Raw genomic sequence first — 26,747 nt, 5'->3', positions numbered from 1 at the left:
TATGCCTTGGAGTTGGCATGAGACTTGATTGCAAGGGAATTACCCTTCTCGAATTTGAGCCATTTGTCTGGGGAGATGGGAGAATGGGAGTGTGGCCTTGTGGCTACTGGCCTTTATGCCATCTCTCCTCTCCATGCATCTGTATATATCCTCTAGGTTGCCCAAGTACTCTTGCCAGTTCATTGAAATGTGTCTCATGGTGACAGCTGATCATGGGCCAGCTGTCTCTGGGGCCCACAACACCATCATCTGTGCCCGGGCTGGGAAGGACCTTGTCTCCAGCCTCACTTCGGGGCTGCTCACCATTGTAAGTACTGTCATTCTGGGAGGTGAATAGGAAGGATATTGGGCTTTGACATCTGGCTGCTAGACTGCAACAGGGTCCTAGAAGGAGCCACTGAGTGTGACCCTGGACTGGGGCTGTTCAGGCATCCTGGATTGGTTTGTGAAGTTGAAGATAACTTAAAGCTCAGGGCAGGATATGCTTGTTTCTACTATAGGGGGATCGGTTTGGGGGTGCCTTGGATGCAGCAGCCAAGATGTTCAGTAAGGCCTTTGACAGTGGCATTATCCCCATGGAGTTTGTGAACAAGATGAAGAAGGAAGGAAAACTGATTATGGGTATTGGCCATCGAGTGAAATCTGTAAGTTTATCTATCTACTTAATAGGGGGTGGAACTATAGGATGGGAGGTGACAGGAGGTGATTGGTTTAGTGAAAACACCCAGGCTCCTAACTTGCAAAAGCTAAAAGCTATGGATATGTTGGCAGATGCCAAGTGTAAGGCAGCTGATCTTAGTGGTGAAGCACTCCTGGGTTCAATCCTCAGTACCAAAAAAAAAAAAAAAAGAGGTGGGGGGTGTGGTTAAAGAAACCTGTCGGTGGCCTTATGCTTGATAATGCCTCTTGCCTCGGTGGCAAACAACTCCACACATCTCAGTGGCCTACAAGGGCAAAGGTTTATTTTTTGTTCACATTACATGTGCTCCAGGTTAGGAGCTGCTCTGTTCTCTGTCATCTGTGCTGCAGAGCACCCCTTCTTGGGTCTCATTTCAGAAGGAACGTGGTAATGGCAGATCAGTGGGAAGGCTCTAACACTTCTACTTGGAAATTGCTCTGCTTTATTTCCCATCGTGTTTCGGATGGGTGCACCTAATATCACTGGGGTAGGAAACTCATAAATATCAACACAAGCCAGACATGGTGCCTATAATCCCAGCAGCTCAGGAGACTCACAAGTTCAGTTCAGACCAGCCTCAGCAACTTTGCAAGATCCGGTCTCAAAAAATAAAAAGAGCTAGGGAAGTAGCTCGGTGATAGAGTGCCTCTGGGATGAATCCTCAGTACAAATAATTATTATTACTTCGGGAAGCACAATTGACAGAGACAAGTGGAGAAAGACAATAAATATTTAAAAGTTAATATTGTCTCATGTCCCTGTAACATGTTACATGTACAAAAAAAGAGAAGACATAGTTGGCAGCTGCTTAGGGCCTTATAAGTAGGGGCAGCTTCTTAGTAAGTCCTTGGCCCTGTAACTCCAGAAACCTCATTTAGTTGGACAGTTCATTGATCTAGGTGAGAAGTGTGAATCACATTAAACAAGAGGGTCAGGTGTGTGACCCAGGACACCCCAGTCTAGGCATCTGATTGCTTTTTAGTCCTCAGTTTAGACATCCAGAGGTTGTTTGATGAGCAAGGACTATATTAGAACCTGCCAGAGGTGGTCGTTAGCTCTAAGGACGATTCCATCCAGGCCCTGCAGAACTTTGCTCAGGTTCTGAACAGGTCACGCCTTTCTAATCTACAGCTCAGGCCCTCTGTCTAAGATCATGCTATACCTGCTCTGTAGCACTCAGGCCTTGGACTCCATCCTTTCTGAAGTCTGTGGGTTTGCTGAAGGAGGATGCCACTGGTATTGGGATTTGCTGTGTGTCTAAATCATTTCACTTCCCCACTGACAGATGTGGGTTTTTTTGTTTTGTTTTGTTTTGATTTTGGTACCAGGGGTTGAACCCAGTGGCATTTGACCCCTGAGCCACATCCATAGCCCCTTTTTATTTTTTATTTTGAGTTGTTGAGGCTGGTTTTGAACTTGCAGTCCTCCTGCCTCGGCCTCCTGAACTGCTGGGATTACAGGTATGCGCCACCATGCCTGGCTAGGTGTGGGTCTTTGAAGAGATGGTTAACTCCATTCATCAAAGGTCTAGAGTTTTTCCTCAAATTGTGGGGATACTTGGCCACCTGACTCTTAGCATGTACTTCCTGAGTGTAAAACCTTGTTAGCTTGACTAGGCCCTAGTGGCTAGAACCTAGGTCTTCAGTTGGAGCACCTGCTTAACACTGCATGGCTAACTTTTTGAATGTCTCCAAGGCATGTAATGTAGAAGAACCTACAAATGTTTATTTTGAGACATGGGTGGACTTCAAAAACTTTTAGCACCACAACAGTGTCATAATCCCTGCTATGTGGAATAGTGCACACGGATGAGGTTCTAGAATCATTTCCAGAATAAGATGTGTGGCTCTGACCATTTGTAACCCAAGTATGAACATTTCCCTTGACAGCAGTATTGGAGTGGGTTCCTCTATAACTTTGGGTCCATTTTTAGATAAATAACCCTGACATGAGAGTGCAGATCCTCAAAGATTACGTCAAACAACACTTCCCTGCCACCCCACTGCTCGATTATGCACTGGAAGTGGAGAAGATTACCACCTCAAAGGTAATAAAGGGAAAATTCGCTACTTGTGTTTCTGGGTGAGTTTCTTAGGGTAAATGGAAAGCAGAAATTGGTTGTATGTTCAAATTAAATCTGGTTCCCTGGAAATTTTTATTTTTGTTGCATAACTAAATTGAACCAACAGAAGTGTGTACTAGGCATAGATTCCTTTAGTGTACACTAGGAATTGAACTGACACAGTCTACAGCACATGGAGAGTTTGTAAGTGATTTTAAAACTCATAGTAATAGTAGTAACAGTGCAAAATTAAAAAGAAAAAAAATGAGAAATGATGTTAAATGCTTTGAATTTTTTGCCTTCCCAGAAACCAAATCTTATCCTGAATGTAGATGGTTTCATCGGAGTTGCGTTTGTAGACATGCTTAGGAACTGTGGGTCCTTTACTCGGTGAGCACTGCAGCCATTTTCTTCTTCAGCTTTGGTTTTTGTTCCTTCTTCCCAATCGTTGCTGACAGCTCGGTCCTTGTCCCCAATGCCAGTCCAATAACAAGGACATGGTTTTGAGAAAAAGGAAAAAGGCAGTTTATTTCTTTGCTAGCAAAGGAGAAACACAGGGGACTCCTGTCCCAACAGCTGTGATTCTGCCCATCAGCAGGAACAGGGGTTTTTTTAAAAGAGGTGATTCAGAGAAAATGAGATTAGGGAGGAGTGATCAGGAAGAATGGATCAGAGAAGAGAAGATGAGGGAGGAGAAGATTAGGGAAAAGAAGAGCAGAGAAGATAAGATCAGGAAGGCGAAAAGGAGGAGGAGATCAGGAAGAAGCAGGTTGGGAAAAAGAAAAAAAAATGTAAGTTTCAAAGCCACAAGGGATACAGTCAGAGCATCAGGTGAACCCCTGATACACAATTATGAGTAATGTATGCTCACGATAGAGAATTTAGAAAGTATAAATATAAAGAGGTATAAAAAGAAAACAAATGTTGTCTCTAACCCTACCACCTAGAGCACTTCTTTTTCATTTTGAAACCAAAGAGCTGCTTATCCCCAGGCAGTAGTAGTTACTGGGTGCCTGGAGGAGGACAGTCATGTGAGCCATTTTAAAACTACAAGTTGATTGTGTGTTGCAGGGAGGAAGCTGATGAATATATTGACATTGGAGCCCTCAATGGCATCTTTGTGCTGGGAAGAAGTATGGGCTTCATTGGTGAGTTTACTGTTGTTTTAGGCAATTTTTTCCCTTTAAGCCCCCATAGTTAAGCTGCACCACTTACCTGTGTAGTAAATATCTATAACAGAGATGTCACACTTGTCTTAATTGTTATTCTTAATCCTTTCTTTCTTTAATATTCCCCTTATTTTTACCCTTGTTCCTTTATTCTTAGGAAGGACTCTGATTGCTAGCCTAGGAAAATGGCATTAAATAACAGTTCCCCTTTTGCCAAGTGGCTAGTTTTACCTGTGGAATCCAAATTTACTTCCCCATTTCTTTATGCCTGCCCTTTTTTTGTGTCAGGAAGACTTTTTCCCCTCCCTCATCCTCTGCCCCTCACCAGGCTTCCAGACTCTATGAACATAAAGATGTATTTTCTCCATTTCAGGACACTATCTTGATCAGAAGAGACTGAAGCAGGGGCTATATCGCCATCCTTGGGACGATATTTCATACGTTCTTCCAGAACACATGAGCATGTAACCAAGCCAGGAGTCCTGGCACTGTAAAGTGAAGACAAAAACTCCTTGGGAAATAGCATGCAGACAGCTGGCAGTGGAGCCTGCTCTAGGATGGGTCTGAATTGTAAGCTGCCACTGATATGCAGGCACCAAAGACCAACAGCCATGGTTAATGCCTTTTCAGTCCACACAAAGAAGCTTAATATTTTTTTTTATAAGCATAGAAATAAAAAAAACCCAAGCCAATACTTGTGTCATTTTGCTCTGCTACCTGCTGTATTTATTATATGGAAGCATCAGAATAGTATTCTTCCTCCTTGTAGGATGTTATGATGTCACTTTCTTTTTTCTATCAGTTAAACATTTTCCCCTGCTTGGAGGAAGGGGATGAGACTTCAAGATATTATACATTTAAAGTATCTCCTGATGTCTTGTTTTTCTTCTTCCCTTTCCTCCTCCTCATAACATGAAGAACATTGTATTAATTTGATTTTTAAGAATCTTTTTCTATGGATTAAGGATTTATTTAGCACCCCACAGAAATGTTCTGTATTGCAGATCAAGGTCTGCTTACATGGGGAGAGGGGTGTGTGTGGGACCATTGCATCCTTTGCCATTGTCAAAAATGTGTGGAGTAGTAATTTAAAATGTAAAGTTGTAACCTACATGTGTTTAAAATGGAAACGCCAAGCAAAAAGCTGTGAATGTCTTGTGTCTTATGTCTTATGTTCTCTGTATTTATGCAGCTGACTTGTCTGTCTGTTACTGAAGTGTGGGTCCAAGGACTCGTCCCAGTTACTTTGCATCTATAATCCAGAGATTCTGGGTAGCTGCCATCTGTCTCTTCTCTTTATTATTATAGTTTGGTTTAAATAAACTATATAGTAACAATGAAAGCATACTGCTGCCTCATGTCATCCATATTCTTTTATTTGTATTCCTTCAAACTGTACTAATTCACTACTATTTGGTTTTAAATTTTTAGTTCACTTTTTTTTTGGGGGGGGCGGTGGGTGGCATGGCAATCAGGGATTGAATCCAAGGGCCCTCAACCACTTAGCCACATTCCCCAGCCCATTTTTATTTTATTTTGAGACAGGGTCTTCCTAAATTGCTGAGACTGGCTTTGAACTTGTGATCCTCCTGCCTCAGTCTCTTGAGCCCCTGGGATTGCAGGTGTACACAACCACCCTGGATTTAGTCCACCCCTTGAAAAGAAAAATAGGAATAAAACCTGCTTTGCTGGGCAGTTGGTGTTTGAGGATAGCCCAAGCAACTCAGACCCTGTCTCTGTGTCCTTATTTCCCTTTTGATTCTACTATAATCCTCCACAAAGACACCAGTGATTTTGTGTGTGTGTGTGTGTGTGTGTGTGTGTGTGTGGTGTGGGTGGGTACTGGGGATTGAACTCAGGGGCACTCAACCACTGAGCCCTATCTTGTATTTTACTTCAAGTCAGGGTCTTACTGAGCTGCTTAATGCCTCGCCATTGCTGAGATGGCTTTGAACTCTCAATCCTCCTGCCTCAGCCATGTGCCTCTGGGGCACCAGGGATTTTTCAAAACACATCAAATGGAACCACTCCTTTGCTTCAAAATCCAAAATGGCTTTTATTCATCTTTTTAACCATTGCGAAACTGAACTGAAACATTACCCCATTTAATCCTCACCGTGACCTTTCAAACTAGGTAACATCCCGTTTTTTAGAAAACAATAATTCCGTTCACCCTTATCAATTTAGCCGAGGGTCACTTTTTCTTTCTTTTCCCGCTTAAATTATTTTTCTCCAAATCCATTTTACTAATTTTTGGCGGTGTTGGGGATCAAACTCCCAAGCCATTTTAAGTACAAAGCCCATGTAACGACCGTTTAACTGGGTGATGGACCAAGGTAGCCTAGGTGTTTTTTGCGTGGTGTGTATTGCGGACTTAACCTGGGGGTGGTTTACCACTGGGCTACCTCTCAAGTCTTCCTAGACAGGGCGCCCTGAGATCCTCCTCCCTTAGCCTCCCGAGTCACTGGGGTTACAGGGGTGCGCTACCACGCCTGGCAAGGTGGTTTTAACTTTACAAAACGTGAAGCGCGAGCGCGACTTAAAGAGGGGAAAGAGCCATCTACTCCCGAGGTCGGTGGGAGCCTGAGGCTGACGGGCGCGGTGCTGCGGCGCATGCGTGGCGCGGCGGCGGGCGCAGGCGTGGCTCCGCCCTGCGCGCACTATTTAATCCCAGAATCCTTCTGTGTCGCACTAGAATGGCCGCACCGTTCTGAGGCTGCGGATACCGGCACGGCGGCGTCAAGATGGCGGCAGCAGTGGCGGCGGCGGCAGCAGCGGCGGCTGCAGCTGCATCCCTTCAGGTGCTGGAGATGGAGAGCATGGAGTCGGCCGCCGCCGGCTCAGCGGGACTGGCTGCCGAGGTCCGAGGCAGTGGCACGGTGGACTTCGGGCCCGGGCCCGGGATCTCTGCCATGGAAGCAAGCGGGGGCGATCCTGGCCCGGAGGCTGAGGACTTCGAGTGCAGCTCCCACTGCTCGGAGCTGTCCTGGCGGCAGAACGAGCAACGGCGCCAAGGCCTTTTCTGCGACATCACTCTGTGCTTCGGCGGCGCCGGAGGCCGCGAGTTCCGGGCCCACCGCTCCGTGCTGGCTGCCGCCACCGAGTATTTCACACCCCTGCTCTCGGGCCAGTTTTCCGAGTCGCGCTCGGGCCGGGTGGAGATGCGCAAGTGGAGCTCCGAGCCGGGACCCGAACCCGACACGGTGGAAGCCGTTATCGAATACATGTACACCGGCCGCATTCGCGTCAGCACCGGCAGTGTGCACGAGGTGCTGGAGTTGGCCGACAGGTAGGCGAGGGCGGCGGGGCCGCGCCGCGGACCACAGTCACTACACTGCTGCGGGGCAGCCAGTGCGTTGGGCACCGAGGATGCAGCCGGGATTCTGCCGAAGGCGCCCTGCCCCCAGGGAGCGTAGACTGCAGGTGGAGGGACAAAGGCGATGAACAGCAGTCAGTATGTGATGAATGCTGTGATGACATTTAAAAGTAGTGAAAGGCTCGTTGTTGAGGAAAGACCTTTCTGAGAGGTGACATTTAAACCGACCTCTAGATGTCAAAAAAAAAAAAATACTGGTGCAAAGATGGAGGATGAACATCCTCAGGCATGATCCCGTTTGTCTTACTGAGGGAGGGACTTTAAAAAGGAAAATCCTTTGAGGTGGGATCTAGTGGGTGAAGGGAAGAAAGGGTGTGTGACATGCGTTGGAATAAGGAGTTTAGATTTTACTGAGTGTAATGGGAAGCTGGGTAAGGAAATGATGTGATTTAAGTATTTAGGTATTTCTATTACTATGGAAAACGCTTTGTAGGGAGTGGGAATATATGTTCCAGAGACTGTGAGGAGGCAGTATCTTTTTACATCCTCTATTTTAACAGATACCTAGTGAGCACCTATTATGGGTCAGGGCAGACTCTAGACTCTAAGGTACTTGGAATCCAGCCTTGAGCAAAACAAATGAAAGCCCCTTTCCTCTTTGAACTTACATTTGGAGACAGTAGGTAAAATATAATCTGTTGAATGATGATTATTGCTCTGAAAAAAATAGCGTGGTGGAGGGTACATACATAGAAAGCCCTGATGGAGAGGAACTGGCTTTTAAACTGGGTGATAGAGAATACCCTTTGCAAGGAAATAAAGGAGGTAAGGTAGAGTGTTTCGGGTATGAGACCACAAGTGCAAAGCCCTAAGATGGAGCTGCCATTATGGGCTGTGTGGCTGGATAGAGGGAGCTGAAGCCTTGAGATGGTAATTCTGATCCTCTAGGGTCTCTGGAAGCATAGGAGCTTTTACTTTGAATGAGATGACAAGAAGAATGGTGTAATTTGAAAAACTAGCAGAGACTAGTGTAAGTTGTTGGAATGATGGTGAAAGCTTGGATTGAGAAGGGAAAGGAAAGGTGATGGGAAGGACTGACATCTGTGGTTATATTCTCTTCCCCCTCAGTGTTGGAGATCAAACCCAGGGCCTCCTGCATGCTAGACAAATGCTCTTCCACTGAGCCACACCTCTAGTGCCCCTCCCCTCACCAACATCTGTATTGTGAAGGTCAAGTTATTGTTAAGATGTGGAAGGTTGCAGAAGAGCAGGTTTGGGAGGCGGGTCAGTTTGAGTTTATTCAAAGAGATATCTAGGTAGACGGATGGGTTAGAAGAGCATCCTTGAGTTTTAGGCATCATGGTACATGCCTATAATCCCAGAAACCTGGAGGCTTAACCAAGAGGATTGTGATTTCAAGGCCAGCCCCAGCAAGTTAGCAATGCCCTCAGCAACTTAGTGAGACCCTGTCTTGAAATAAAAAATGAAAGGGCTGCTGATGTTGCTCGGTGGTTAAACACTCCTGAATTCAATCCCCTGTACCAAACTCAATGCTAAGTCAGGTTATGGGGGAAAAAAATCAAGAAATCATGAGGAAAAACAATGCAAGAAAAGCTGTATCAAGCAGGAACATCTCGTTAAACATGAATCTTTATATTGAAGAAGAAAGTATTGGAAGCTAGACATAAAGATTGAGGGAAAAATAGCATATAAATGGTAATTAAAGTCATGCAATGACTGAAATTACTTAGAACAGTGTAGGTAGAAAAAGGGAAGGGGGAAAGGGGCAAGCAAAACAACCCTGGAATTCTCCAAAATGATAAAGAAGTTAGCAGAGGAGACTAGTCTCATAGAGGTGTAGAAAGGAAGAATGTCAAGGAAGGAGTAGCCTCTAAGTGATCATTGGAGGTTGTGATGGCATTGACAAGAGCCTGCAAAGACTTGCTATAAAGAGGATAGGGCTGGCCAGGCATGGTGGTGCACACTATAATCTTAGCTACTCCGGGGCTGAGGCAGGAACGTCACACATTTGAGGCCAACCTCAGCAACTTAGCAAGACTGTGTCTCAAAATTTTAAAAACTGGTGGGGAGAGGAAATATTGATGTTACAGGAGTTGGGGGAATGATAAAGTATGAGGCTGGATTAATTAGAAGGCAGGGCAAGATGGGCATATCCCTGAAAGGGAGTTCCTTAAATGAAAATGTGAAGAGAAGGGTCATTGCGCTCAATGAAGCTTTGTTTGTTTTTGTCCTGTGACCTTGTGTTTTTCAGACTTGCCCCTTTTGGTGGGAAAGTAAGGGTAAGGAGAGAGGACTCCAAGCAATTTACTTTTAAAACTATCAGGGAGGGAGGATGAGCATCTGCCTTGTGTCTGACACTATTCTAAATGCTTTGCAAACATCTCATTTTATTTTCCCATCAACTCTGAGCCTCCATCCAAATATATTCTGTTGGTGGTCTTGCTTACCTAGTGGGAAACTTGTAAGGATCAGAAATAATAGCACATGCCCCCAGCATAATGCCTGTCACATGACAGATGCCAAGTGTGTGAAGTGTTATTTTCAGAGAGCAGTGCTTCCAAACATCTGTCTAAGGGAACATACCTCAGAGTTACCTGTAGCACCTGACAAACATAGAGGAGCTTAAAGGCAGCCTAGGAATCAAGTGACCCTGGCACCCAGTCTGTGTGAGAGCCATTAAAGCTTTTCCCACTCCCCCTTGTCTTTGTTTTATATCTAATATGTATGTTTTCATAAGAGGGTGAAGGCAGCCTTTCTCATTTATCTTTATCATCATACTTAGGGTAGTTATTAAGCACAGTAACCTTAATAACAAACATTTATTGAATGGGCCTAGTTTGGTGAAGTCATCTTGATATTTTTTGAGGTTCTTCTCAGCTCTAGAATTTACTCTTCTTAAAGCAGTTGTCTCAAATTGGCCACCCTTAGGCTGAATGCTGCCAGATTTATGATTTTGGCTAAAACTTTGTGTGTGTGTCTTCTGTAGTGGTTTTTTTTTTGTTTTTTTTTTTTTTTTTTTGTGGTGCTGGGGATTGAACCCAGGGCCTTGTGCGGGGGAGGGAAGCACTTTACCAGGAAAAATGAGCTATATCCCCAGCCCTCTTCTGTGTTTTAAATGAATTGACTTTTAAGTGGGCAGGCAACATCCTATCAGCTACAAGCCAAACTACTTTCTTCTGTTTTTTAATCTACACTGTCCTATACATGTGTTTTTTGTTCTTGTGCTTCTATTTTGTTTCCTGATTTCAGATGGTAGAACTTGCCTTCTTGTCCCTGCTTTAATGAGAATCTAGTTCAGAACAAAGCCCCCCAGTCACCTCATCCTCTCTGATAATCTAAGGAGAATCCTCTGGTGAAGAGGAGAATAAGACCTCTGACATAAAGCCTAGACTACTCTTCCTTTTGATATCTGACCAGAGTCTCCAGGAAGTCACAGTTCCTGCCTTGTTCTTACTTTAGATTATATAGTCATACTTGATAAAGCCTTTCACCAAGACCTTGCCTTATGTAAGATGACTGGGTATGGTGGCACATGCCTGTAATTCAGTTACTTGGGAGGCTGGGTGCGGTGGCACATGCCTGTAATCCCAACAAAGCAGCTTGGGAGGCTGGGACAGGAGGATCAATTGTGAGTTCACAGCCAGCCTCAGCAAAAGTGAGGTGCTAAGCAACTCAATGGGACCTCTCTAAAAAGTACAAAATAGGGCTGAGGATGTGGTTCAGTGGTCAAGTGCCCCTGAGTTCAATTCCTGGTACCCACCCCCCAAAGAAAATAAATAAAAAGAGCTGAGCATGTAGCTCCCACACCCTTCCCCAATGGATCCCCAATACTGCAAAAAGCATAAGAGAAGGCCAATGGCTAGGTATAGTGGTGCATGCCTGTAATCCCAGCTACTTGGGAGTCTGAGGCAGAAGAATTGAAAGTTCAAAGCCAGGTATAGTGGCACACGCCCGCAGTCCCAGTGGCTTAAGAGAATGAGGCAGGAGGATCTTCAGTTTAGCCAGCCTCAGCAAAAGCAAGGCGCTAAGCAACTCAGTGAAACCCTGTATCTACATAAAATACAAAATAGGGCTGGGGATGTGGGTGAGTGGCCGGGTGCCTCTTAGTTCAGTCCTCAGTAATCCCCGCCCCCATCCTCCCACCCCGTCCTCCCGCCCCCAGAGAAGAAAGAAAGTTAAAGGCTAGGGGAGCCACTTAGGGAGACCCTGTCTCAAAATAAATTTTAAAAGGAGCTGAGGATGTTGCTCATTGGTAGAATCCACTTAGGCTCAATCTCCAGTACCACAAAAGATAAAGAAAAAAAAAAAAGAGAGACACCAGTGACTAGCAAGGAATTAGGAAAGAATGGCAGAGACAAGTTTGGTTTGGAATTTGCCTTTGCTGATGATAAATTAAAATGAAAATAAAGTACAAGACTATTTATTGTACTTTGTTTAATTATGTTCCAGAAAAATCTTACAAAATTAAAAACGTATTTTATACCTGAGTATATTTTTGATGTATGATATATAATTATATATAAACTAATATAAAAATGTATTTTTACATAAAGGTGAATTTTACTTATACTTCTAAGTAAACTCTTTTCTAGCCTGTGCTTTCTGATTTAGGGAATTTTTTCTTTTTAGATGTGCATCATGTGAGATTAATATTATTTTATTTGTTTCATTTATGGGCTTTCAAAATGCAACCACAGAAGACATGCACATTTGAAAATTAATCTTTTACTTTTTTCTTAATTCTAGATTCTTATTAATTCGCTTAAAAGAATTTTGTGGAGAATTTCTCAAGAAAAAACTTCATCTCTCAAATTGTGTGGCCATTCATAGTTTAGCGCACATGTATACCCTGAGTCAACTTGCTCTAAAAGCTGCTGATATGATACGGAGAAATTTCTACAAAGTCATTCAGGATGAAGAATTTTATACCTTACCTTTCCATCTCATTCGAGATTGGCTTTCAGACTTGGAAATTACGGTTGATTCTGAAGAGGTTCTCTTTGAAACAGTTTTGAAGTGGGTTCAGAGAAATGCTGAAGAGAGAGAGAGATACTTTGAAGAACTTTTTAAATTGCTCAGGTTGTCCCAAATGAAACCTACCTATCTTACTCGACATGTCAAACCAGAGAGGCTGGTGGCCAATAATGAAGTTTGTGTCAAGCTGGTGGCAGATGCAGTGGAGAGGCATGCTCTGAGAGCTGAGAACATACAATCTGGCACATTCCAGCATCCCACTTCTCATGTCTCATTGTTACCTCGCTATGGACAAAATATGGATGTGATCATGGTTATTGGAGGTGTGTCAGAAGGAGGTGATTATTTAAGTGAATGTGTGGGATATTTTGTTGATGAGGACAGATGGGTGAACCTGCCCCATATTCATAATCACCTTGATGGACATGCTGTGGCAGTAACAGAATCCTATGTGTATGTTGCTGGATCAATGGAACCAGGGTTTGCTAAAACTGTGGAAAGGTACAACCCAAATTTGAATACATGGGAGCATGTTTGTAGTCTGATGACAAGGAAGCATTCTTTTGGGCTAACAGAAGTTAAGGGGAAGCTGTATAGCATCGGTGGACATGGCAACTTTAGTCCTGGCTTTAAAGATGTGACTGTTTATAATCCTGAGCTCGATAAATGGCACAACTTGGAATCAGCACCAAAGATTCTTCGAGATGTCAAAGCGCTCGCCATCGAAGACCGATTTGTGTACATTGCTGCCCGCACTCCTGTGGACCGAGACACTGAGGATGGGTTGAAGGCTGTAATTACATGCTATGATACAGAGACTCGACAGTGGCAGGATGTGGAATCTTTGCCACTTATTGACAATTACTGCTTTTTCCAGATGTCTGTGGTCAATTCAAACTTTTATCAGACGGCATCATGCTGTCCCAAGAGTTATTCTTTAGAAAATGAAGAGGCAGTAAGAAAAATTGCCAGCCAAGTGTCTGATGAGATCCTTGAAAGCTTGCCTCCAGAAGTCCTAAGCATTGAAGGAGCAGCCATTTGTTATTACAAAGACGATGTCTTCATTATTGGAGGCTGGAAAAACAGTGATGATATTGACAAACAGTACCGGAAAGAAGCCTACCGATACTGTGCAGAGAGAAAAAGGTGGATGCTCCTTCCTCCCATGCCACAGCCTCGTTGTAGAGCCACTGCTTGTCACGTCAGGATCCCATACCGGTACTTGCATGGCACACAGAGATATCCTATGCCTCAAAATCTAATGTGGCAGAAGGACCGCATCAGACAGATGCAAGAAATACATCGGCATGCCCTGAACATGCGGCGAGTGCCAAGCTCCCAGATTGAATGCTAAATTCTCTAACACATGCAGTTTATAAACTGTTCTCCATGTTTAAACATGAAGCTGAAGATACCCAGACTGTTACTTGAAAAAGTATGTCGATAACTTATTTTCTACCTGGAATGATTATAACTCAATGTAAAGGAAGTATAGTTAAAAACTGAAGAATGGGAAACCGAATTCAATACATGGTAATTTTTGTTAGTTTGTGATCTTTATCTGTCTTTAGTTTGTGTGTGTGTGTACAAGCTAAATAAGATCTTATTAAAGACAAGTGGAAAAAGCAGGTCTAATTATTTGGCTGTTTTTCTGCCAACAAGTTATAACTCCTTTGTCTTAAGGGATTTATGTTTTGAAAATGCTTTAAGTACCAATTTTGTTTGCACATTTCCTTTGATATTCCTTTTCGTTTTTTATAGAATGGTTGGTTTCAACAAGTTCAGAATTTATGCATTAAGCCCTGGTCTGCAGGAGGCATGTGCAATAGTGAGACTGAAATTTAAAGGAAAAAGCACAATATTTTAGCAAGATGATTTCAGAATGTTTGCATTGATTTTTTTTGTATGTGTTTATCTAGAAGTGCTGTTTTGTTCATTTCTAGGTGATTGGCTCATGGTTTTTTGTTTTTGTTTTGTTTTTACTTCTTTAGCAGCTATTTATAGACTTCAAGCCTTCACCCTGAGAAATGGTAGTTGGCAAAAAATTGAATCCAGAGGAAGTTACATATGTGAATTTGTTTAAGAAGAAAAGTTGTTTTCTTTTTTTTTAACAAGAAGATGAAGAAGAAAAGTATTATAAGTGTAGACTGAGAAATCAAAAGAATTTAAAACTTTTTTTCAGGAGTTGCAGGATTATTTAAGGATATGTTAATGAGTTTAATGCTTATGACAATCGATACTCAATGCCTTCAGTTTTAAGTTTTGCTCTAATGCATGTTATGTAGAATCTTCATTTCTTTCTAAAAGAAACTTTTCAAAATGGAAAGAAAGTAACAATTTGGAGAAATGTTGCTAAAGAGAAGCCTTATTATTTCTGGCCCTGATTGTTATAATATTTTATCCAGTTGTCCTAGACTTGTATTAGAACTTTGCCTGAGCCTAGAATACCAAATTTGGGTGCATTAATCACTGCAACTTTCCTTTAATTTTGTGCATTATTCTGATTCTCTGACACTCCTGAGCTTTATATGAGTTAGCATTCGGGCTGATTCTTTCAGCACTCGGTTAACATAAAGGACTCCTATTTGGTGGTTTGCAGTGTTGATCCTGTATTTTCAGAAATGTCTTTACCTTTTTAAAAAATTCTGGAATACCATTTTAGAAGTCAAAGTCCAAGTGCAATGATTTTTTTTCCTCCAGCCTATAGTTAACCACCTACAGATTGATAGTGATCAAACTATCAAATCATCAAGAGAAAGGCACAACCAGAAACTTTGGCTCTCAAAGAACTTTCTTGAATTTTCTAAATTGTATTCCCACCTAGGATAAGTATTTTTAATAGATTGGAAATCGGTTTTTAAACCATTTAATTTAAACTGGAGTAAGGATGGGAAACTGCAAGTCTGTTTCTTCCTATGAATACATTATTATCCTACCACACTACTACATTTCTCTCAATTTCCATTTCTTCATAGTTATTTTTTTAGAAAGCCATTTGGGTTCTGAGAAGCACTAATTCTTGGTTGGGAGAGGTCTATGCAAGTAAGATAGAATCATCAAAGCTCAATGATTTATCTCTGATGGGCTCTGCTAGCAAATTTACTTTTCATGGTTATGTTGAAATAATTTAGTATCTCACTAGGATGCCAGTTTTTCTCCAAAAGAGTGTGAAATATTGTTTTTTTTTAATATTTATTTTTTAGTTTTCGGCGGACACAACATCTTTGTATATGGTGCTGAGGATCGAACCCGGGCCGCACGCATGCCAGGCGAGCGCGCTACCACCTGAGCCACATCCCCAGCCCCCTTTTTTTAAATTTTGAGACAGGGTCTTGCTAACTTGCTGAGGCTGGCTTAGAACTTGCTCCTGCCTCAACCTCCTGAGCTGGGATTATAGGTGTAGGCTGCCCACACCCAACCTGTTTGTTTTTTGATCTCACTTTCAAGTTGTTTATAGGGTCATTTTTTTTTTCAATGATGTGATAGAATGATAATAAGATTTAGGTATAATCTGGTTTTAATAACTTGATCAAAACTGTTATTTTTTAACTCGGCAGGCAGCCTAGGCCTTGACTGAAAGAAGGGGTAAGTCCTTCATTGCATGATGATGTGTGCAGGTTTTCCTGACTACTGAGTTTCTAATTTTTATATTTGAATTCACACTGTGACTTCACATAGTAACTTGTGTTTCTAAAATATCCTAACTCACTTATTGATAAGGAAACAAACCAGATTTGCTTAAATCTGTTCAAGGCTGACATTCTGAAATTCTAAACTGGAAATAAGACTATTTGGAATGGTTCTAATATTATGATCAGGCCTCAAGTGGCTGTTTGGGAAAGAAGTTTTCCTTTTGATGAAAATTCAAAATGGTGTTTGGTAATTTAAGCAGTTTTTAAAAACACAGCTTAATAAAAAAAAAACAACAGCTCAATGAGTACTCATGCAAACCTTTGTTCTATTGCTTTTGTTTTTCTTTGGTGAAAGGGAGAGAGAGTAATTGATAATACCAAAAAAAAAAAAAAAGTAATAACTATACATAACTTTTGGTGAGGCTGCTTTCATCTTAGAATGGGGTATCTATCCTTGAACTATACCTACCGTAACATGGTTTTTAAAAAAATCAGTAGTATAAATTGAGAATGTCAGTCATGAGCTTAGTGTTTAATACATCTCACTTGGAGTTATTTGCATGATTAGTCTTGTGTATCTTGATAGTCAGCTTTGCTTTTGCTGTGCCAATTCAAAAATAACGTTTTTGCTAAGAGCTCTTAGAATTGACATCAGTTTTGTTTTGATCACCTGGTTTTGTATAGTATTTCTGGGACCACAATATTTATATTAAAGCAACAACACTTGACCATTTTAATGTAGAGCATAAGTTTGAAGCCAGAAACAGTTATCTATAGAAGATTTGTGTGCTTTTGTGTTTTAACCCTTTCAGGCTGCTGGCTAGGCAGTTTCTAGAGCACTCTCTTTCCTCACTTATCTCATGACTGGTGTAGCATGTGATATGTTTAAAATATTTCATTTTGTGCTTCATGATTGTCATATCAACACTATCTATACTCTAGACAGGTGAGCTGAATTATACATTTATTTACTCGGTCTGATCAAGCAAAACTAAAGGAATTTTTTTGGTACTTTCCTCAAACTGAGCTTAAATAAAAAGGATGTATCAGCCACATTTCATGTCTTTGAAAGTAAACAGTATCATGAAACAACACTCTGCCTACACTAGAAAAATAGGGTGCTTTAACTGTCGAATATTTGAGAAACTCCTCAGTCTCTCCTCCACCGTCAACCATTTTGACACAGCTTGTCACTCCAGTTTGTGACTTTCTTAAGAAGAGTCCATATTGTTGTTTGATGCTCACATTATAACGTAGGTTCTGGTCACTGGACCAAAACCAAAACAGTTTATAGTTGAGTGCTATAATACAGTAACATAATAGTCATTTTGCTTTAAGGAATTTAATTAATCAAATTACTGCTCTTTATCCATGGCTCCTGTAGGGCTTTCCTCTTACTCTGTGACCATTCCTACAAATATCTTACACTTACACTAAAGCACATAAGCTAAAGCACTTGTTAGCTTAATCCTCCTACTTCATGCACTCGTGAAAAGCAGTGCTTGCTAGGTGTTTGAAGATATTACAATCCATGTGCTAGGGATCATTGAATTATTTGTAAAACTGATATTTAGTTGTTAACAACTTTTTGGGCTAGCAGTATCCAGGCCCCTATGCAAGGTATAATCTTGACTGTCTCCCTTCAAGTCAGAGGAGATGTAGTATTTAGAAGATTTGAGACATTATGTTTTAAAATAACTTGTCTTATGTTACTGAAGCTATCTTGCTCTGTGTTAAAGCTACTAATTGTCTCAATGTAAGTTTTCAATAAACATATTTCTTTAGAGCTGGTTTGCACTGTGTGATTTTTTTAGTTGTGTACTGGTGAAGTTAATTACATTCTTCCCCTACTCCCTCATTTATCCAACCCTTGCTTCCCTTAAGTTGAACATTTTCCAGTACTCTTACAAGTTTAAAGACTGCATTTATTTAAAAAAAGAATTAATTCTTATTGCTTAGACTTTTTATTAGCTAAATGAAGAGGCTCATACAGGTAGGGTACTTGTCGAAGCGGAATACTTTACTTCATCTCGCAGTGCTAATCCTGTGAAGTTGTCCCGTCTAGCTGCATATTCCCCAACATTGGCCAGCCCCGGTACCACACAGCAGCTCAGAGCACTGCGGTATATACTCATGTCATGAGCGTCATACCACTCGTCGGTCTTTTCATCATAGCACTCAACATTAAAGGTGGTGGTAAAGCCATTAAAGCCACCTACCACAAACAAGAGGTCATCCACTACTTCGATGCCAAAATTGCTACGTGGATTAAACATAGTGGGGATCGTACGCCAAGTATTAGCCACTGGGCTGTAGGCTTCTGCACTCCTAAGTCGATTAGCTCCATCAAAACCACCTACCTGTGGATTGCAAAAGAAACATGGTTGGCTGGTAACCATTGCCTCTGTTCACTGAGGAAACCCTCTTGGGACTTCAGGGCCTGGTGGATACACCTGTAATCCCAGCGACTTGGGAGCCTGAGGCAGGAGGATCACAAGTTCAAAGCCAGCCTCAGCAATTTAGCGAGACCCTAAGCAACTTAGTGAGATCCTGTCTCTAAAAATATAAAAGGGCTGGAGGTATAGTGGTAAAGAGCCCCTGGGTTCAATCCCTGGTACCAAAACAAACAAGAAAAATGAAGCCCTCTCTTGGGGAGAACCAGTGATCTCATGCCTCCCTCTTTTCAATGCTTACCAAAGGTACACTAAACCTGTTTGCTAACAAAATCTATTAATTTTTCTTGTACAAGACAAACTTACCGCATATACGTGTTCCCCATAAGCAATTACACCTATTCCACTCCTCCTGCTTCTCATGGGTGCTATGACTGTCCACTGATTACTCTCAGTGTTGTACACTTCTGCTGTAAACAGGCATTCATTTCCATTAAACCCACCACATATGTAGACCTGCATGAAGAGAGTTGAGAGTCTGTTAAATTTGCTCTTGGGAATAGAAAGAAATCAGCGTGTGGCAGGGGATATGTAATGCCAGTCTGTATGATCAATTTTTCTACATATGCATGCATTGCTTTTTCTTTTTTTTCTTTTTCTTTTTGGACTGGAGGTGGAACTGAGCTTCATCCACAGCCCTTTTTATTTGGAGACAGGGTGTTGCTAAGTTGCCAAGGCTGGCCCTCAAATTTGCAAACCTCCTACCTTGGCCTCCCAAGCAGCTGGAATCACAGGTTGCAGGTGCTGCATCATGGGTTGTTTTCTTGTGTGTGTTTTTGGTTGTTTTTTGTTTTGTTTTTTAATTGGAGATTGAACTCAGGAGCTCTTTACAACTCAGCTATATCCCAGCCCTTACTCATTTCTTATTTTGAGACAGGATCTCAGTAAATTGCTGAGGCATGAAATTCTGATTTTCCTGTCTCAGCCTCCTGAGTCCCATGCTGGAATTCTAAGCATATGCCACCACACCTGGCCATTCATTGCTTTTTGATACATAAAAGTTACAAATGATCAATCATTTGAGGAGAAAATTCAGTCAGCTCTCTGTATACTTGGGTTCCACATCCATGGATGCAACTAACCAAGGATTGAAAATACTAGGGGGGAAAATTGTGTCTATAACGAAAATACACAGACTGTTTTCTTATAATTAATTCCCAAACAATACAGCATAACAACTACTTGCATAACATTTACATGGTATTAGGTATTATAAGTTAAAGTATGTGGAAGGGCCTGGCATGGTGGCTCACACTGTAATCCCAGCAGCTCAGGAGGCTGGGGCAAGAGGATTGTAAGTTCAAGGCCAGCTTCAGCAACTTGCTCTAAGCAACCTAGTAAGACCCTGTCTCAAAATAAAAAGGGCTGGGGATGTGGCTCAGTGATTGGGCACCTCAGATTCAATCCTCAGTACCATAAAAGCAGTGGTGCATGCCTGTAATCCCAGTGTCTGGGAGGCTGAGACTGGAGGGTCTCGAGTTCAAAGCCAGCCTCAGAAACATCAAGGCACTAAGCAACTCGGAGATCCTGTCTCTAAATAAGTCACAAAACAGGGCTGGGGATGTGGCTCAGTGGTCAAGTCCCCCTGAGTTCAATTCCCAGTACCTCCCCCCCCCCAAAAAAAAATGTATGTGGAAGGAGTTGGGCATGGTCACACACACCTGCAATCCTAGTGACTCCAGAGGCTGAGGCAGGAAGATTGCCAAGTTCAAGGCTGGCCTCAGCAACATTAGTGAGACACTGTTGCAAAATAAAAATTAAAAAGGGCTGGGTTGTAGCTCAGTGGTAGAGCACTTGCTTCCCAAGTGTAAGGCGCTGGGTTCAATCCTCAGTACCATATAAAAATAAGTTTAAAAAAATAAGTAAAAAAAATATATAAAGATATTGTGTCCATCTACAACCAAAAAAAAAAATATTTAAAAGAAAGAGGGGTGGCTGGGGACATAGCTCCGTGGGGAAGCACCTCTGGGTTCAATCCCAAATACCAAAAGTTTAAAAAAAAAAAAAAAACGTATGTGGAAGGACAGAAGATACGCAAGTACCATGGCACTTTAGATAAGGGACTTGAACATTCATGGATTTTAGTATCCACAGGAGGTCCCAGTCCCTTCGGAAACCAAAAGATAACTGTACTGCACAGTGAGTCCTGCCACTTTGTTTTCCATCCTCCCCACCACGGGAAGAACGGCAGCACTTCTGGGCTTGTTCGGGCCTCCCCTCCCACCCTGGTTCTTTACCTTCCCATAGAGTGTCGTGGCGCTGGCATCGCTCCTTTGTTCATGCATGGGGGCGATGAGTGTCCATTGATTGGTCTCTGGCTCATAACGCTCAGCAGTATTGAGACGCACGTAGCCGTCGAATCCTCCCATGGCGTATATAAAATTGCTGAGGACTGTCACGCTGACATAGCAACGTCTGGAGTGCATCGGGGCCACTTGGTGCCAAGTTTTCTTAACTGGATCAAAACGCTTTACACTATTGAAGTAGTCTACACTATCAAACCCCCCAATGATATAAACGTAGCCTTTCAAATAGGCTGCCCCATGATAGGCACGAGGACTCTCTTCCTCGCAAGTGACGTTCACCCATCTGTCTGCCCTAGCATCATATGCCTCAATGGCATTGGTGGGGCTCCCACCACTCCAGCCACCAATTGCAAATAGGATGGCATAGGGCAGGCGGGGCCTGGTGAGTGGGTTGGTGAAGTCAGAATTGGAGGGTCCGTTCATGTTTAGATCATACATGGCCTTCAGGGCATTAATGATGACTGGCTTGCATTCCTCGCTATCTTTGACATAGTCATTCATCTTAACATTGTTCATGAAGTACTCGGCATGCATTAGGGCCAGGCGAACCTAAGAAGGAAACAGAGAGAGTCATTCAGATGAGGTGAGGGTGCCTGGAAATCCCATATCCTTAAGATCTCTTTTACAGGCACTGCTGCAGTTATTTTGGATTGTTTTTAGATGAATAACTCAGTTTAAATATTTGCTTTTGGGAGGAGGCATACATTTGGATGCTGAGAATGAATTAGATGGAAGGTAACTGAAGGAGTCAGAACAGGATTAAAAGAGCGGAAGAAGCTGTGGCGATTGTTTAGAATTGAATATCTCTATCTCCATATGTAAAATAACACTAATCAACACCAACTGGCTACAGCTGTGTGCACTACTCATGATTTGGTTTCTAGTCCAATTTGTACCTTGGGTTTGTGGAACTCATCAAATGGAAAAGGATGAAAGATGGCCCATTAGAATTCCTTGAAGGGACTCTTCTGACTCTCCTTCCCTGTCTACCAAGGAGAATTTTGGCCAAAGAACATAAGGGGTAGAAGGAACTAGCAATGTCAAAGAAAATTGCAAAATTCCAGACAATAGTAGGGATGCCTTCTATTTAGTGCATGTAAATAGAGCCTTGGATCTGTCACACATAAGAATGTGGTTCTTAGGGACAATTCCTCTGGGATAAATCAATCAGGAGTGAGCAATTAGCATTCACAAAGAATAACTAAACTTGACCTTAGGAAGTAAAACTGAAATGTGCTGCTTCCTATTTTGGGGGTCATGGGAAATCCACTTTAAAATGGCCTCAAATACAGCATCTTCCTGTTTGACGTTGAGCTCATCTTTCTCAATGATATCCTTAAGTTCAGTGACCGAGAGCTCTAGAAACTCTGCTGAGACTTTCACCATCTCCTCGAAGTTGTGCAGTATGAACATGTAGGCCTTCTGTCTCAGCTCAGGGCAATAGTAGTAGTCCGTGAACTTGCAGATGCCGATACAATTATCCAGACACAGCTCCGACTTGAGGAACTCACAGCAACCCCTAACAATACCCATGATGTTAAATTGGTCTGCAGCAGCCAGCAGCTTCTCCACGTTGTCCGGGGTGATAGGCACGGTCCGGGTGTATGCATATTCAATAATTAGCTTCATCATATCAGGGGAAATGCCAGGAATGTTGTATACCTTCTTCTCAGTGTTGTTCCAGCCACTTGTAAACAAAGCTCTGGAAAAAAAAAAAAAAGAAAGAAACTAGCAGTCACAGAATATATGTCTCCCATCTTCCCTTTTCTGTGGTGCTGGGGATTGAACCCAGGGAATTGTGCATGAAAGGTCAGCATTTTACCAATGGAGCTACATTCCCAGCCCCTTTTCTTCTTGAGTTTGGACATTTTCTAAATAGTGCACCGTATGATGGAAGCGGATTGGCCTGAGAAGGTGGGACAAAGACAAGTGCTTTATGCAGTAAGCCAAGGAGAGAACCTTTCCAGGAACTGACTTTGGTCCCACTCTCCTTATCCTCATGATAACTTGGTCTTTTTTTTTTCCCCCCCAGTTTATGGATGGAGAATCTGAAATCTAGATTGGGAGGGAGACCAGGCTCTCTTCTTCTGTCTTAACCCATTGCACACCAAATTCAAATTCATGCTGGTACCAGGGGAAGGAATGCTTAACCACTGAGCCACATCTCAGCCCTTTTATCTATCTATCTATCTATCTATCTATCAATCATCTATCTATCTATCTATTTGTTATTTTGAGATGGGGTCCTGCTGAGTAGCTCAGGCTGGCTTTGAACTTGGGATCCTCCTGCCTCAGCCTCCTGAGCCACTGGGATTACAGGGGTACATCACCCCACCCAGCCCAAATTCTATCTGGCTTAAGGAAATTACACTTGAGCAATACCCTCCTTAAATAAGTACCATTCAACAGCATATACCCAGAATCTGATCACTCTTCGCCTCTTATTGCTACCTGGTTGGTCCAAGCCATCACCATCTTTTACCCAGACTATCTAGAATAACCTAATTGATATTGCTTCTGCCCCTGACCCTCCAGCATTATAGTCTCAGCCCAGCAGCCACAGTGATACTTAGAAGAATTTATGTTGCTCTTCCATTCAAAACCTTCCGCTGACTTCCCTTCTTACTTAGAGTGAATCGCAAAGTACTTACACACTTATCCCTCTGAGATCTGAACCACTCTGCCCCATTTCTCCCACTTTCCCCCACTCTATTCCAACCCTGTCCACCTCCTTGCTGTTCTTGGAGCCCCAGGGGTAATTCTCCTTTCCTACTGTTATTCCCTATGCCTAGGAGAGTCCCCATATCTCCGTCTTTCTTTCTCCCTCAACCCCTTTACAACATTACCTTGTCAGCAAGGCCTTCTCTGACAATCCTATCTAAGATTGCAATCCAGAGTCCCCATCTTCCTTCTTTTTTCCCCTAGCACTTATAATTGGACATGTGTTTTACTCATTCCAATACCTATTTCCCCAACTAGATAGTAAGGTTCGTGAAAACAGGAATGTTTTTTATTCATGTTTTTCTTTCCAGTATCCAGAATAGCACAAAATAGTCACTCAATAAATATTGAATAAAATGACCACTATCCTACAATTATGCATTGGACTCCTACTATGTAACTAGGTACTTTTTACCTAGAACAAGACAGAATTCCTGCTCTAATATATTTTGTTCCTTTTTTTCTATGTAGTTTAGTGGAATATTGGCTTAGAGATAGAATTATTTTACCCCCCCCATGGTATTGGAGTTTAAGCAAGGGGTGCTCTACCACTGAGCTACAACATATCCAATCTTTTTTAAATTTTTTATGTTGAGACAGGGTCTCACTAAGTTGCCCTGGCTGTCACTAGTGATCCTCCTGCCTCAGCCTCCAGAGTAGCTGCTCTGGAGTAGCTGCGCCTGGAGAGATCAAATTCTGCAAACACAGGCTTTGTGCCAAATCTATCCACCTCTTGTTTTTGTTCTGCCCACAAGTTAAGGGTTTTTTGCTGTGGTTGTTGTTTTTCCATTTTTAAATGGTCAGAAGGAAAAGACCAAAAGAATGTGACACCTGAAAATTAAAACATTAGTGTCCATAAATAATTTTGTTGGGGTGCAGCCACACCCCTTCATTTAGAGCTGTCTGTGGCTGCTTGCACAATGTAAATGCTGGGCCGAATAGTTGCAACCGATACTCCACGGCTTACAGAGCTTCAATATTTCATATCTGGTCTTTCTGGGGCCCTGCTGTAGGGTTTAAGTGAATGAGAATATTCAGCAACAGGTGGGACACAGTTATCATTTCTTCACTGGAGCAGATTACTCAGAAATTTTCAGGTCATGGCCAGGCACAGTGGCATATGAGTGTAACCCCAATGGCTCAAGAGGCCAAGGCAGGAGGATTACAAGTTCAAAGCCAGCCTCAGCAAACTAGTGAAGTCCTATGCAACTAAAAAAGACCCTGTCTCAGGGCTGGGGATGTGGCTCAGTGGTTAAATGGTGAAATGTCTAGAGTTTATTCTGAGTAAAAAAAAGAAAGAAAAGAAAGAATTTTTTGGAGTCATGAACAAAATAGCTCGTCTACTTCCTGGGTTACAATGACTCTAGTCAAAACTCCCCTTTTCTTCTGATAAATATTTCCTAGGTACTTTCTCTTCATCCTCCTTCCCATCCCCTCCATTTTTTCCCCTGGTACCAGGGATTGGAAACAAGAGCATTTACCATTGAGTTGCATCCCAAACTTTTTTTTTTTTTTTTTTTTTTTTTTTTTGAGACTGGGTCTTGCAGTCAGGCATGGTAGTCCATGCCTATAATTCCAGTGACTCAGAAGGCTGAGGCAGGAGGAGGATTGCAAGTTTGAGGCCAGCCTCATCAATTTAGCAAGATCAGGTCTCAAAAAATAAAAAGGACTCTGGATGTAGCTCAGAAATAAAGTGCCCTGGGTTTGATCCTCAGTACCAAGAGGGAAAAAAGAAGAAAAAGAGAAGGTCTTGATAAATTCCCCAGGCTGGCCTCAAACTTGAGATCCCCCTCTTCAGCCTCCTGAGTCCCTGGGATTGTAGGCATACATGACTCTGCCTAACACCCTCTCTATCCTTGTTTATTTAACCCTGGGTTTTATTTTTCTGTTTTTTTTGTTTATGTATTTATTTTTTGTATTACTGGGGATTGGATCCAGTACCTGGCCCATGCTAAGCAAGCACTCTACCACTGAGTTACATCTCTAGCTCTTTAAAAATTTTTCTGAGATAGCGACTCCCTAAGTTGCTGAGGCTGGCCTTGAATTTGCAATCCTCCTGCCTCAGCCTCCAGAGTTGTTGGAATTACAAGCATGTGCCACTGCACCTGGCTTAACACCCTATTTTAAATGGTCTGTACTGGGACAGGGACAAAAGGTTCACCTGGAGTAGCATTGCCACCCGAATCTAAGTAGGAAATCCAGTATGGGAGTCTAACCAAAGGTTAATTCGGGTGAGAATCAAGGAAGAAATCACATGGTCCACCAGAAGTTGGTTGACCTCAAGATGAAAATCAGAGAAAAGAGGCTTTGGGCCTAAGTTGTATCTCTGCTGCAGACAAGAACCAAGCTAGAGGCGCCCAGAGCTCTGACATCCCTAAATGTCAGAGATGGTGAATGGAGAACCGCAAAAGGCCTCAAGAGGAGCCCAATTTCCCCCTTCTTAGTTCAGCACCCTGTTAATACCTAAAATAGGAACTGCAGCTACAGAGGATGTTCTTGTGGGCATTGAACTCAAAGCCATTGACCTTGATGACCACGTCGCAGAGCTTGCCCTCTAGCCGAAGTTCATTGAAGATCTCACAGGTCATCGCGCTCATCTTCCTCTCCATGTGAGGCTGGTGGAACCGAGTGGAGGCCGCCGTGCTCTCCATCTCCATGGCACCCTGGGACCAGCGGAGAGAGGCTGCTCTCCTGGGGTGTCGGGGAGGGTTGTGGGGGGCCCCTTTAGCCAGCTGTCGCTCCTTTTCCCTACTACATCTTTCATATAGGGCCCATCAGGCAGCCCAAGTTCCAGAATCCTGGGCCCGCAGTGAGATCACTCTCAGGATTGTGCTCTCAGGTTCTGGAACTCCCTCCTGTCCCTGCCCCTTCCTTCCTCCCTCCTTCCTCCCTGCCCCCCACACCTCACAGACAGATGACCTTGAACCCAGAGCAGAACTGTTAGCACCAACACCATATTAGAGTTTGGGTTGATTCTACTTCCTGTTGCTCTCTTCAGGTTGTTCAGGTTCTGATCCCTGCAGCATCCATCCACCTTCCATGGCTCCCCACTGGGCTCCTTGCACACTGAGTTCAAAGAACTCCAAGTTAGCAGAGGCAGAAGGGAGCAGTGAAGCTGATTAATTTCTTTTTTCTTTCTTTTGTTTTTGTACTGGGGATTGAACCCAGGGGCACTTTCACTGAGTCACATCCTCAGTCCTTTTAATTTAATTGTATTTTTTGAGACAGGGACTCCTTAAATTGCTCAGGGCTTTGGTAAATTGTTGAGGCTGTCCTCGAATTTGTGATCCTCCTGCCTCAGCCTCCAGAGTCTCTGAGATTACAGGCATGCACACCATGCCTAGCAAAAAATGATTGAATTCCATGCTGCCCAACTGCCCAAGGTCTCCCGGCACCCTAGATGTATTAGTCGCT

The 26,747-nt window shown here is 42.7% G+C and overlaps 3 protein-coding genes across 6 annotated transcripts in view; 2 read left to right on the top strand and 1 right to left on the bottom strand.

The window, feature by feature from the left end:
• Acly (ATP citrate lyase) overlaps positions 1 to 5,257 on the top strand; it is a 40,151-nt gene extending 34,894 nt beyond the window's left edge. For both annotated transcript variants that reach the window (XM_026386820.2, XM_026386819.2), the window contains 6 exons: positions 157 to 307; positions 501 to 644; positions 2,613 to 2,726; positions 3,049 to 3,131; positions 3,813 to 3,889; positions 4,284 to 5,257. In XM_026386820.2, coding sequence (XP_026242605.1) covers positions 157 to 307; positions 501 to 644; positions 2,613 to 2,726; positions 3,049 to 3,131; positions 3,813 to 3,889; positions 4,284 to 4,378 — 664 coding nt within the window. In that variant the 3' untranslated portion in view covers positions 4,379 to 5,257. The remainder of the gene's footprint in view (positions 1 to 156; positions 308 to 500; positions 645 to 2,612; positions 2,727 to 3,048; positions 3,132 to 3,812; positions 3,890 to 4,283) is intronic.
• A 1,359-nt stretch (positions 5,258 to 6,616) lies between these two features.
• On the top strand, positions 6,617 to 17,586 carry Klhl11 (kelch like family member 11). 3 transcript variants are annotated; one of them, XR_003300598.2, is made up of 3 exons: positions 6,617 to 7,199; positions 11,994 to 13,656; positions 15,779 to 17,586. XR_003300598.2 is itself a non-coding variant. In XM_026387125.2 (2 exons), the coding sequence occupies exons 1-2, from the start codon at positions 6,655 to 6,657 to the stop codon at positions 13,573 to 13,575; spliced, it is 2,127 nt and encodes a 708-aa protein (XP_026242910.1). In that variant the 5' UTR covers positions 6,617 to 6,654; the 3' UTR covers positions 13,576 to 13,835. The 3 variants fall into 3 exon arrangements, 1 of the variants encoding a protein (XP_026242910.1); XR_003300597.2 differs by having other exon boundaries at positions 11,994 to 13,754; XM_026387125.2 differs by lacking the exon at positions 15,779 to 17,586 and having other exon boundaries at positions 11,994 to 13,835.
• Positions 17,587 to 17,838: 252 nt separating this feature from the next.
• Klhl10 (kelch like family member 10) lies at positions 17,839 to 25,990 on the bottom strand. Its single transcript, XM_026387092.2, has 5 exons — positions 25,797 to 25,990; positions 21,825 to 22,314; positions 20,544 to 21,161; positions 18,613 to 18,762; positions 17,839 to 18,213 (listed from the first exon to the last, which is right to left on the bottom strand). The coding sequence occupies exons 1-5, from the start codon at positions 25,988 to 25,990 to the stop codon at positions 17,839 to 17,841; spliced, it is 1,827 nt and encodes a 608-aa protein (XP_026242877.1).
• Positions 25,991 to 26,747: the final 757 nt, after the last annotated feature.

This window comes from Urocitellus parryii, chromosome 7 (assembly GCF_045843805.1).
Source record: "Urocitellus parryii isolate mUroPar1 chromosome 7, mUroPar1.hap1, whole genome shotgun sequence".
NCBI classification, from domain to species: Eukaryota; Metazoa; Chordata; class Mammalia; order Rodentia; family Sciuridae; genus Urocitellus; species Urocitellus parryii.
This window is presented reverse-complemented; position numbering and strand designations above follow the sequence as displayed.